A 12446-nucleotide genomic window follows, 5' to 3' on the forward strand; every position below is an offset into this window, starting at 1 on the left:
AAGGTTGGTCGTTTGTCGTTCGGTTTGACCGTATTTGACATTCGGTCGTGAGGTGAGTTAAATAGCTATTCAAATATTATTGTATTAAGTGTATATTTATGTGCCATCTATATGTATGTGATTTCTATGACTTTAGAGTCGGTTTTTATTGGTCTTTTGTCTTTGTACGTATTGATCTCTCGATTGCGAATTCTTCCGAAATGTCGGGCGGTTTGGATATCCATATATTCCGTCGTATTGTTTCTTTAATTTCTTGTGAAACCGGAAGTACGGAGATTACTTTGTGTGATCCGTCCTGAAAACGATGAATGTCAACATGCCGGTGAAGGGGGAGGAACCGGTGAGACATACTAGTCGTTCTCGTTGTCTGTTGGCCGTACTCGGTGCCTAATGTGAAGAGAGGCACGAGTACAGGGACTCGGGCATACCCGGGAGATGAAGGCGGGCTCCCTGCCAGTCCTAAGCATTGTATTCCATGAACCATAGGAGCTCGAGCATACCAGTGACGATGGGCTCCCTGCTAGTCCTATGTGTTCCATTGTTTGGTTATTCCGACATGTTTCTTTAGACCGTTTTACTAACGTATGATATTAGTCCCTTGCAAAGAAATTGACCTGGTATCATTTGATAATTACTTGTAATTTGCATTTCGAAATAAGCATGTTATGTCATGTGAATTGTTGGATTCCGGCACTTGGTCTTTGGTTATATTATGGACAACCMTTATTTYGTAAGTGTTACTCTCAATTTATTATTCATTRATATAACCATTCAATTGGTTGGTTTATGGTTCCCGTGTATTTGTATAGACTTGATTTCAATAGCATTTGTTTAGACTATTTATCTCACTAAGCCATGTGCTTATTCCGTTAGTTCACTTTTTTTTAGGAAAGAAAGAAGATAAAGGCAAGAACCCGGTGTAGTTAGTTCGTGATTAGTTTGGGGATCGTTGCCAAACCTTGGTATATATATATAATTATGTCTAGTTTCTATTTTGGGTTGTAAATATATCCGGGTAGTTATTATGTTGTCCCGATTTTTGGTTGGTAAATGTTTTAATTATAAGATTGTAAGCTTTCATTTTGGATTTGGAAATACTTATTAAAGTATAATTAGCTTTTGGTGGTTTACTTAGAAAATGATATCTCGTATGTTATGTTTTGGTGAAATCGTAACCGAGGTGTTACAACATGTCTTATAATATACGTCGATGACATGATCATAACAAGGTGTGATAAAGAAGAAATTAGCTCCCTTCGAAAAAAATCTCTTCACCGAATTTGAAATGAAAGACCTTGGGGGTTTGAAATATTTCCTAGGAATTGAAGTGCTTAGGTCAAGAGAAGGGATCTTTATCTCTCAACGGAAGTATATATTGGACTTGCTAGCTGAAGTTGGTATGGTGGATTGCAAACCCAACGATACTCCCATGGTTGTGAATCACAAACTGAAAATGGTCGAAGGAGCCAAACTAGCAGACAAAGAAAGGTACCAAAGGTTAGTGGGAAAATTGATTTACTTGGCTCACACTCGACCCGACATTGCTTATGCGGTGGTAGTGGTAAGTCAATTCTTGCACAACCCTCAAGAAGACCATATGGGGGCTGTAATGAGGATTATTCGATACCTTAAGGGCACACTAGGAAGAGGTATAGTGTTAAAAAAAATGGACACCTGGATGCTGAAGTGTTTACAGATGCTGATTGGGGAGGAAATCCTAACGACAAACGATCAACTGCCGGTTACTCCACCCTTCTTGGAGGTAACTTGGTGACTTGGAGGAGTAAGAAGCAGAAGGTAGTGTCATTATCGAGTGCAGAATCAGAGTTTAGGGGTATCGTTAAAGGGATCACCGAGATCTTTTGGTTAAAGAAGATAATGAAAGAAATCGGGTCTCCCCTTAATCGTCTGACTCAGTTAATGTGCGATAATAAAGTTGCGATTAAAATCTCAGAAAACCCGGTGCAACATGATAGAACAAAGCACGTTTGAAATAGATCGACACTTCATAAAAGAAAATATTGAAGATGGCACAGTCGAACTCCCGTTCATTAGGTCTAAAGACCAACTGGCAGATATTCTGCCAAAACCAGTGGCAACAAGAACATTCAAATCTGTTTTATTCAAGTTGGGTATTGGAGATCCCACTACACAACTTGAGGGGGAGTGTTAGAATATTCTAACAAAAATAGAAAACACAAATCATGGAGTAATAGTTGGGGTCAAATATTGATCATCATTATTGAGGATCTCACAGGCTATTCATAATCTCTTCCTTGTCTGTCGATTTATTTGTTTCCTTTTTAGGATCCTGTATGCTCTTTATATTGGCTTGTATGTGCTCTTTTGTAATCATCTCTTTTAAGTATAATACAAAAACCCTCTGCATACCAAGATAAGAGTTGGTCTTTAGAAACTATCTTAGTATGCTTCGATGGCTATATCATGTGATATGTATCTAGTCTACTGGTGATCTTTCGTTGATCAACTCTCAGTAACTATCAAATGATTTAGCTGCTAGTATTTCGTAAACTTGTGTGCTTCAATACTTAGGTCCTTCAATTGGTCGATTAGTTGTAGTATTTTTACAACCCAAATAATTTAGGTGTTTATCAATTGTTGTCAACCATCAAATCTAAACAAAAATTGTATCAAGAACATCTGTACAATTACAATCTATATATGCTACAATGGAGGTTATCAAAACATAAACATTAGCTATGTGGGTAAAGCCCGCAATGGGGACCAATTAGGACCCTTCACAAGTTTGTTGTGCCCAATTACAAAACCTTTGATTAGTCCAATCTTTTAAAGTTAAGTTGCACCGGTTACGAGGTCTAGATTACATTTTTTATGTTATCCACCCAACAATCATATGAATTTTCTTGGACCATTTTATTTGTGTATACGTAAGTGTCAAGTTGTTGCCTCGTTGGTTTATTCACACAAATCAAAAATCCTCAAAGCCTAAAATCAAGCAAACATTTATGTTCTCCATTTCTTGTGCTTTAGTGATTAATAAATTGACTTAAATGTAGTATTCTTTAAAATGATTTACGTAAAATAAATGTTTAAAGATAAGTTTATTTCAAACACAAATGTTGAGTTTATTTCAAATATTAAAAAGGAAAATAAGCCGATTGAAAGGATAAAAGAACACATTATGGAACCGGTTATAACTTGTTAGAGCATCTCCAACAACTTCTCTATAACAGAAAAAAAAAAAGTGAGTTTTCGGTTCTCTAAAATGCTCCAACAGCTTTGATATCATGTTCTTTAAAATAGAGAATCATGGAGAAAACTCTAAATAAAGAGTTCTCTAAAACTTAATGGTGGGAAAGAGAAATGTTGGGTCTAGATTAGCCCCAAGATATTGAAAGTTTTATAAAGTCAGTTTATTGTATTGTATTGTAATATCTTGTAATTAGGCTTTGGGTTTACATGTAATTGACACCTATAAATACGTGTACTGAGCTTAGAGTAGTCATTATTCATATTCCATATTGAGAGATATTCTATGAGAGTCGACTAAGTGGAGAAAGCTTTGTAAGTTTTTGTTTTCTGTTAATAAGAAATCAGGCTTGTTTAATCTACTTTTTTTGTTCTTCATTTGCTGCTTGAATCTGGGATTCACAATTGGTATCAGAGAAAAATCGAACAACTTTCATTCGATACGATCATCTTCCTGCAGCAAATTCAAGTTTTAATTTTGTTTTCAATGGAACAGTGCTCAGTTTATGAACAGACTTCCATGTTCGACATTTTGGGCTTAATTTGATCAAATTTTTTATGATTTTGATTGTTCTAAACCAATTCGTGCCAAAGGATTCATATTTTGGTATTTTTGAACAAGTTATAATCGTCAATTTGGGGTTTAATTGAAGAAATTTTGGATTTTTTTCATGAATTTTGTAGAACTGTTTCTAAGCATAACTTTTTGATCATGAACATCGCTGGATGAATATTGCCTTGAGCGATATTCATCATGAATATCGCCCATTGAAGATCTGAGGTTGTTTTGAGTGATTTTGGTAAGTATATCGGTCATTGAAGATGATTAGTGACTTGGCCATTATAAAACTGCTTTGAGCGATATTTGAGTCTTAGACACTTTTTGATGTTTCGTCCGATATTTAAGGATACCGGCCAAAACTTGTGTGAGTTGTGAATAAACCGTCTAAGATATGCACGATATTTGTTGAACATCGCTCATGTGTTGCACATTATATGAATATATCGCCAAGGTGCTGAGCGATATCCATGGTTATGCTTTGAAGTTCATAAATCGCTCAAGTATCAAGCGATATCCTTGATGAGCGATATCTTGCTAAGCGGTCTATTTGGAGGGCGATATTCTCTCTTCTAGTAGTTTGCCTATGTTAATTCTACATCAAGCGGTTTATGTGTTGCACGATATTCTTACATGTGTGATGTATGATTATACCGCTCAAAGCCTCATGTGATATTATATTCTTTGGTGAGCGATATTTGGGAAGTTTGAGTATACCTCCCACGGCATAAGCGATATACACTGTTCATGGAGGACACCGCCTAAGGCGTGGGCGATATCATTCCAATCTTTAGCTTATCGCACACTTCTTCGAGTATACTATTCATGCCTCTGTTAATGCTTATGTTGATCTTTTCTCAAGATAACCCTGTGCTACATTGAATGGTGTTCATATTCAATTATTTGCCCTACAAGAAGCATCGTGAGCAACTTTTGTCAACAATTGACTTTTCAAAGTCAAAATTTGACTCTTGGTTAACAATTTCAAGCTTATTGTTTCAAAGCCAGATTTTAAACGTTTTCATAACCGGGTGATTGGATTCAGTATTTTATTAGACTGGTCAGAAGTTTGAGTATTTGCATTCATTACTCTGAAGTTTTCCGCAAGAGGCCCAACCGCTGAATGCTTTCAATCATTAATTTTGACTTGATCAATAAGAGTTTTGAAGGTCAACAATCATTGTTCTGGAGTTTCTGGATTTATCATATCTTTAAGTGTTCTCAATCATTCATCTAACCTAATCAATTAGAGGTTTGAATGTTTACAATCATTGTTCTGAAGGTATGGTTGTGATTTAGAGTTTTGAGTACCGAAAATCACTCATCCGACTGAGAATTTTGGATCTGAGTTTTGGTTATTCAGTTTTCTGAAAGTATCAAGGATATCGGCTTATCTTTCTTGGTTGACTTGCTGATCATAGAAGCTATGTTCTTTATGATGACATCTCTCTTGATTTCGTTGCCAAAAGGTGTTTGCTTTGGTTGTTCAATTTGTTTGTTGAAACCCCACTTTGTGAGCTTATTTGTTCAAGTTCTTAAGCTGAAAGCTTATTCAACTCATGGTTTAAGGGAAAGTTATTTGTTATCAAACTGATTCTGCACTTGGAATGTCATGTAATTCGCACATCATCTAATCCCGTAGTTGGATGAATCAATATACTTATGGGCCGACTGAGATTTTGAGTTTCAAGGTTGTGTTGAGTTGACTAGAGTTTAAAGATGTTTTTTGTACAATTAATAGTGCTAAATTTACATCGATTCTTATTTTAAAGTTGAAACTGAAGAATAAGAGCTTTATTCAAGAGGGAGCTTGAAGTGTTCTTTGAAGCCGAGCAACATTAAAGTTTCTAAAAAAGCAGGGGAGATAATCTATATGCTTCAGAAAATGTTTCTTTTATAAAACTATAGGGGTATGTAATTGACACCTATAAATAGGTGTCTTGGTTTTAGAATTCATTGTTGTAATTCATATTTCCATGAGTCTGATTAGTGAGAGAGTTCTATATGTACTTTCTGTTTTCATGAATAAGAAATCAGGCATGTTTCATCTACTTTCTCTGTTCTTCATTTGTTCTTGATTTGCTGCTTTAATCTGGGATTCATAAGAAATGATTATTTTATTCAATTCCACCAACAAAATTAAGTTATAATATGTTTTATTGAAAAAATGTATTGGAATGATAAATTAAAGAATATTATAATAGTATAATTTATGTTAAAATCTCTAAATAAAGAATATATTGGAGAAGAATGTAATTCTTTTTAGAAAATTTATGTTTTGATTCTCAAATTTAGAAAAATTATAAAAAAACTGTTGTTGGAGATGTCTTAAAAGGTTTTTTTTTCAGAGAGGGACTGATAATGATTAGAATCTGTTACAAACACGACTGTTTGTGGAAAGGAGCGACACCAATGGTTAGTACCGCTATTTATCCATCTATGCGCATATTTACAATAATACCGCATACCCAATGGTCATTACACTAGGCATGATCTTCTTTGGGTAACTGAAGGGTTTCCAGACTAACTTACGCACACCGGTTAATTCCTTGGTCGACATTAATAGCCTGGAGTCATCGTAGATGAACCTTCATGGCGACAAGGGCTTTGACAACTTCTGGTTTCAAAACCTGGGAAAAAGATTAGACTTGGCATGAAACCTTGATGCCTCAAGAAACAATTCTATAATCTCAAAAGAAAGGGCTTATCCTCAGTCTTTTAGATCAAACAAATATCGAATTTTTGTTTATATAATACACGTAACAAACGATACAAAGAAACAGTCGGTATCCTAAAATTCACTATCATCAAGCAGAAACGACCAAAATCTAAAAAACGGCAAAGTCTAGAAAACCGCAACTGCATTTACAAACCCAATTTCAGGAGTTCAAAATCTGGATGTTGATATCTACTACTAATCCATAAAACCACAAAAGAACATCAATAATATCCAAGAATTATAATACTGGTTTGGCACTTGGGTTCATCGGTATCAGCATCAGAGCAGTGAACAGAATATCAAATGGGAATTTGAATCTTTTATTTTATCTTTTACTGGATTCATGTCTGTTGTTCCTTCAGATGGAAAATGTACAAATGACTGATGGTCTTACCTCACTTTTATTGCGGCACCACCCAAAAACAGCGTTCCATGTATAGAAACAAGAAGAATCTGACACAAAAACTCACTCCGTCTCTTGTCCAACTGTATATCTCCTCTCCTCTGACCTGTGCCGAAACAACTTTGCTATCTTTCGCCTTTCACAGTCCTGTGGAATTTACATATGTCAAAATGGTAAATTAAACCATATATACTGGTATTCAGTCGGTATATCCAGTATGTCACATTAAAATAGGGCCTTGTTAACCCTGATGGATAGCTCAACTCATAAGACCTTGGAGGTCACTGGTTCAAGTCCCCTCAGGGCCACTAGAGGGTTTGCCTGACGGTCAACTTCAGGGCATTACCAAACAAAAAAAAAAAAAAGGTTTTGTTTATAATAGCATAGGCTCTGTTACCATGTACATATTTAAGGTTCTAAAGACGGATTAAGAAGTAACATAAAATAGCTAAAACGTCAATGAAATATGCATGGTAATAGTTCAATCAGGAAGTATGATCAAGAAGTATAAGCACATCTAACCTTGAACATGCTAAAGTAAAACGGCTTGGTGGGGTTCATCCTTCTTAGTTTCTGGTATGTATACGCAAAGCTTAACTGATCACGGGGTGTGAACCTTTCAACCTCGTTAAACCAAAGGCACGAAAACAAGTTTGACATAGGCGTGTGTGCCCTTACAATAAATGAACCTTCTGGTACATCTGAAAAATGCAACAAGATATAAATCAAACCGACCCGGTAAATCCCACTTGAAAGTAGGTCTGGGTTGCGAGTACACAGACCCGACCTCTAACACAAAAGGGTAGAGCGACTGCCCCGACTTGTGCACGAGTATGAGCAAAGAAGACATTAAACCAATGACGATATTGCACTGCAATATTTACAATTGTACAAGATATAAATCAAACCATCCCAGTAAATCCTACCTGAAAGTAGGGTCTGGGTTGTGAGTACGCAGACCTGACCTCTAACACAAAAGGGTAGAGCGACTGATCTGTGAAAACCCCCGACTTGTGCACGAGTGTGAGCAAAGAAGATATATTAAACCAATGATGAAAATGTACTGCAATATTTACAGTTCATATTTACAAACAAACAAGAAAGAAAGAAAGAAAAAATAAACCCTACTGCTTGGGAGGAGCTTTTGAGAATCCATTGGATTGAATCTTGTCAATCCATCAGCCTGGTAAAATGCAAATTGTTCATCTATGACGGTATGATTGTATTTGTTGAGCTTCTTATTTTGAGCAACTTCCTCCCAGACACAATGGCGATCATAGTGATTCGAAATTGCATATTCGTGGCCCTTTCGCCACAAGAAATACTCCAAGACCAGTAAAGGGTCCAGTTGTAGCCGCAGCTTGCTATCCAACCAAATGGAGTACCTGACAAAATTAATACATCTCAGAGATAGCTGCTAAAAGAAAGAACTTAAAGACCAACAGAACAACCACAAGAAACTATGTAGGATTGGTGTGTTTGTTTTTGCTTGATGAGCATTCCACCTGATCTCTTCCTCAATTTAGTGCATAACAACTCTAACAAAAAGGACATCACCTTATTTCTTAACCGTGAGAGTTGTTCTTGATGACTTCTTTTATTTGAAAAGAAATTTTCATGCCCTAGATCTTAAACCCAAATCACAAGTCAATTTTCCAGATACGTAAATTGCTATTGTTTACTTATATCTGGCTTTTCAACTTTTCATATATACGCCTTTCTCTTTTTCAATCACTTTTCACAAGAATTGGGTCTTTAAGGAGACAGCTGCTTTACTAGTTGAGGTAGAGGTCAGGCTTGCGTACATCCCTCCCCCCCACATGCGAGCGGGAGAACCCCACCTCCTGGTGGAATAAACCGGTGTTGTTTGCTTTGGTACCGAAAGAGAAAAAGCATCTAGATTTCCCTAAGCCAACTTGCATTCGAAATGCACCAGCAAGTTCCCACTTCTATTTTAACAGGCATCCCAAATGATCTCTCCCCCCAAGTCAATTAGGATCTGCATGCCCTTTTAGGGGGGGGGGGGGCATGATACATGGTAGAGGTACATATCAGACTTGCTTACCAGTATGCTACTGGCATATCACACATCCTATTCCGCTACACTTTCTGTTTAAGAAACTGGATGGTGAAGGTAAGAGGAAACTGTAATTACAACATTGGCTATCCTGAAAAAGGATAGTTTTAAGTACCTAGGCTACATGATTCAAAAAGGGGGTGAGGTCAGGGAGGGCATAACACATTGAATAAAGACATTGTGGCTAAAGTGGAGAGTTGCCACTGGGTGTTGTGTGACAAGAAAGTCCCGCTAAAACTGAAAGGAAAATATTACAAGGTAGCCATCAGGACAGTAATGTTGTATGGGTAGGAGTATCCATGAAAGGCAAATGGAAACTGCATAAATGAGGATGCTTAAGTGGACCTATGGTAGAACCATGTTGAACAGAATACTGAATGAGCTCTTCTCGGCAGTGTTGGAAGTCATGCCTATCACGATAAGCTGAGAGAGAGAAGATTGAGATGGTTTAGTCACGTTCGCAAGAAAGAGATGACGGCTCCAGTGACGAGGGTAGAAAATGTAACGGTCAAGGGGGGAAGAAGGAGGGGTAGGCCGAGGAGGACATAGGATGCGCAACTGAGATTGGATATGGCAGTTTTAAACATTTCCGAGGAAACGACCTCTGATAGAAGTTCTTGGAGATGCAAGACTAGAGTATCAGACTGCAGGGATTTAGACAGATGAAGGGAGGTGGATAGGTAAAGAGTAGGCGATACGGTTAGTAAGGGTAGTTGGTTCAACACCTTGGGAACGTTTTTATTTTTCCTGAACTGGCTTGTGTTTATATTGCTGGTTTATTTAATTTCCCAAAATTTAATATATTTTTCTATCTCTCTAGTTTTAGTGTGGTTTTATTTTATCTACCTATCTTTGTTTATCTTTTTTTCATATCTGGTTTAAATCCCTTTCACATGCTTCCCAGTGGCCGGGGTCGTCAGCCACTCTACTCTTTTAGATAGAGGACAGGTCCGCATACATCCTAACCTCCCGCGTCGGTACCTTTGAGCGGGATATATTGTGCTTATTTTGTTTGGTTTGATTTGACTATCCTAAAAACTTCAACTACATTATTGACTATCCAAAACAAAAGACAAACTTCAATTAGAACATTGATTATCAATGAAAAACGTCAATTACAACATCAACTTGCCAAACCTAAAGCTTCATAGTTGACGCATCTCTAATGTAAGTAACCCAGATCCATTGAAGAAAACATGCCCAGTGGACTCAGGATATGTGAACAGGCATCAAGATGCAACAGAAAGAGGCTACCAAATCCCCCAATACTCTGTCAGCCACAAAAAATTGTAATATTGGCTCATAAACCCCATAGTTCATCATTATACATGAACAAATTACCTGCTCCATAAAGTACATCAGTCTACCAAGTAATCTATACAGCTGCTTTTGGAATGATATGAAGTATTTTATACAAGAGTTCTGTCCACACCTCGGGAGTGAACTAAAATCATCAAAATCATCCATTTAAACTTGATCGGATAGCCAAAAAGCTTTCTAATCTATGCTGTTACAACGGTCAAAATATGAAATCACAGTCAGGACCATGATTTAAAATAGCGGTTACCGCAATGGTATTGCGGTTCATATAATAATAGAATTATATATATTCAATAAAAAATATATATAGGAATAATGATGTACAAGCCCAAATAATACTTTTATTCAAAGCCAGAAGTTAAAGTGATGGTTTCCAAGTCCAAAAAAATAAGAACAATGGTGTCCAAGTCCAAGAAAATAAGAAAAATGAAGCTTTGTATTATTGGACTAAAATAAAAGCCCATAAAATTACTTTTTTAACATCAAAACTGCCTATCTACAAATAGCGGTTATGAGGCCGCTTTTTTCCGTTCAAAATGCGGTCATTTAGAGGTCAACAGCACCACTAATCGCGGGACCGCTATTCCAGACCACTATTTGACCATCATTATTTGTCCCATGACCGTTAGTGCAATTAACAGCATAGTTTCTAATAATGACGATTTTAGGTAAATAACGTGGTGTTGTATTCTACATTTATTTGAATCTTCCGCGCTAAAAAATAGTAGTCAATCTTGCTTCGCCGCGTTCCAACTATTCATTAATACAGGATGTGTGTGTGTGTGTATATGTGTGTGTGTCTATATATATATACATATGGATAAATAGCATTCAAGGAAAGATGTCCAAAACACAAGCAGCTTTGTATGACCCCTCTAGCTCTACATGCTGTACCAAGAGACCTCTTCCACAAACAACACTCATCTAAAGGTAACTCTCAAATGCCACTATCCCTATATATAGATTACATATTAAAAATCAGTAACTATGTCTGCATACCAATGCATTAAACAAGCCATGCTATAAACTAGGGGTGGTCATCCAAACCGCCAAACCGCATAAACCACCCACACCACACCGCAAAGAGCGGTTTAGAACTTTCATGCTGCGGTTTTGCGGTTTGTTTTTTTACCAAACCGCACTATGCAGTGTAGTTTGCGGTGTTGAGTTATCAAAAGCGGTTCAAACCGCACCACACCACATATTTTGTACATTTTTTAATTTTATATAACACACACACACACATATATATATATATAGAGAGAGAGAGAGAGAGAGAATAATTTATTATTTATGTAATATTTTAGGACTTTGTGTTTGGGACTTTGAGTTTGATCCAACATGACAGTTGACAATATTAATAAATTAGTTGGACATGTCACAATGTGATAACTGGGTCTTGGTTATCACCTAAGGTAATTATTATATGATTATTTGATATATGATTATGTGAAATGCTTACATGAGATTAATATGTGAGTATGTGTATATTTTTCATGCATATATGCAAGATTTAGGTGTATGCATATGTTGTGTGTGCATATGGATTTATTCCATAAAATATGTGCATGCATGAGAGTTATGATGGATAACCGCCTTTCCATTTCTGGAAAGGTATAAAAGGAAGTGTTAAGGTGAAAGGCAAACTTCTTGCCACTTTCGGAAAGAATTGAAAGAGAAAAAGTTTATGTGGGTTTTTATTGCTAGCTGAAGTTGGATTCGTATTTGCTATTTCATCTTCAAAATTTTGAATTTGCATAAGGTGAGTGTTTGTTAAAACAGCCTTTGCATATGATTTGATTACTAGTTTTAGTTTTGAGATGATGATGTATTGAAAATGTTGTACCTGTTCTTGTTCATCTTCATTGATCGACTTAGGTTTCTTCACCAAACACTATGTTGTCCGGATTTGTATGGTATGGAATTTGTGTCCGGACACAGTGTTGTCCGATGAGGGCAAGTCCGGTCACTGTGTTGACCGACGATAGTTTGTAACTGGACACTTGTTGTCCAATAAAGGTATATCCGGCCGAGTGTTGCCCGGATTAAGGATTTTGTGCTTGTCCGATTAATGTATGCACGGACACTATGATGTCCGGAGAGGTGTGCATCTGGTTATAAGTTTATTGTTTATTTA

The 12446-nt window shown here is 36.7% G+C and overlaps 1 protein-coding gene across 2 annotated transcripts in view; it reads right to left on the reverse strand.

Moving 5' to 3' along the window:
• Positions 1-6124: 6124 nt before the first annotated feature.
• LOC112502337 overlaps positions 6125-12446 on the reverse strand; it is a 28413-nt gene continuing 22091 nt past the window's right edge. Inside the window, exons 5-8 of one of the 2 annotated variants that reach the window (XR_003067668.1) lie at positions 8041-8297; positions 7435-7613; positions 6904-7059; positions 6125-6420 (exon numbers count right to left, since the gene is read on the reverse strand). Coding sequence is in view for 1 of the 2 variants with exons in the window: in XM_025106226.1 (XP_024961994.1) it covers positions 6976-7059; positions 7435-7613; positions 8041-8297 (520 nt within the window). In the remaining variant the exon portion in view is untranslated. Of the gene's footprint in view, positions 6421-6479; positions 7060-7434; positions 7614-8040; positions 8298-12446 lie in introns of those variants that run through there. The other variant, XM_025106226.1, reaches the window with a different exon arrangement.

The sequence above is a fragment of the Cynara cardunculus genome, unplaced genomic scaffold (genome assembly GCF_001531365.2).
Source record: "Cynara cardunculus var. scolymus isolate 2C unplaced genomic scaffold, CcrdV1 Un_Scaffold_1263, whole genome shotgun sequence".
NCBI lineage: Eukaryota > Viridiplantae > Streptophyta > Magnoliopsida > Asterales > Asteraceae > Cynara > Cynara cardunculus.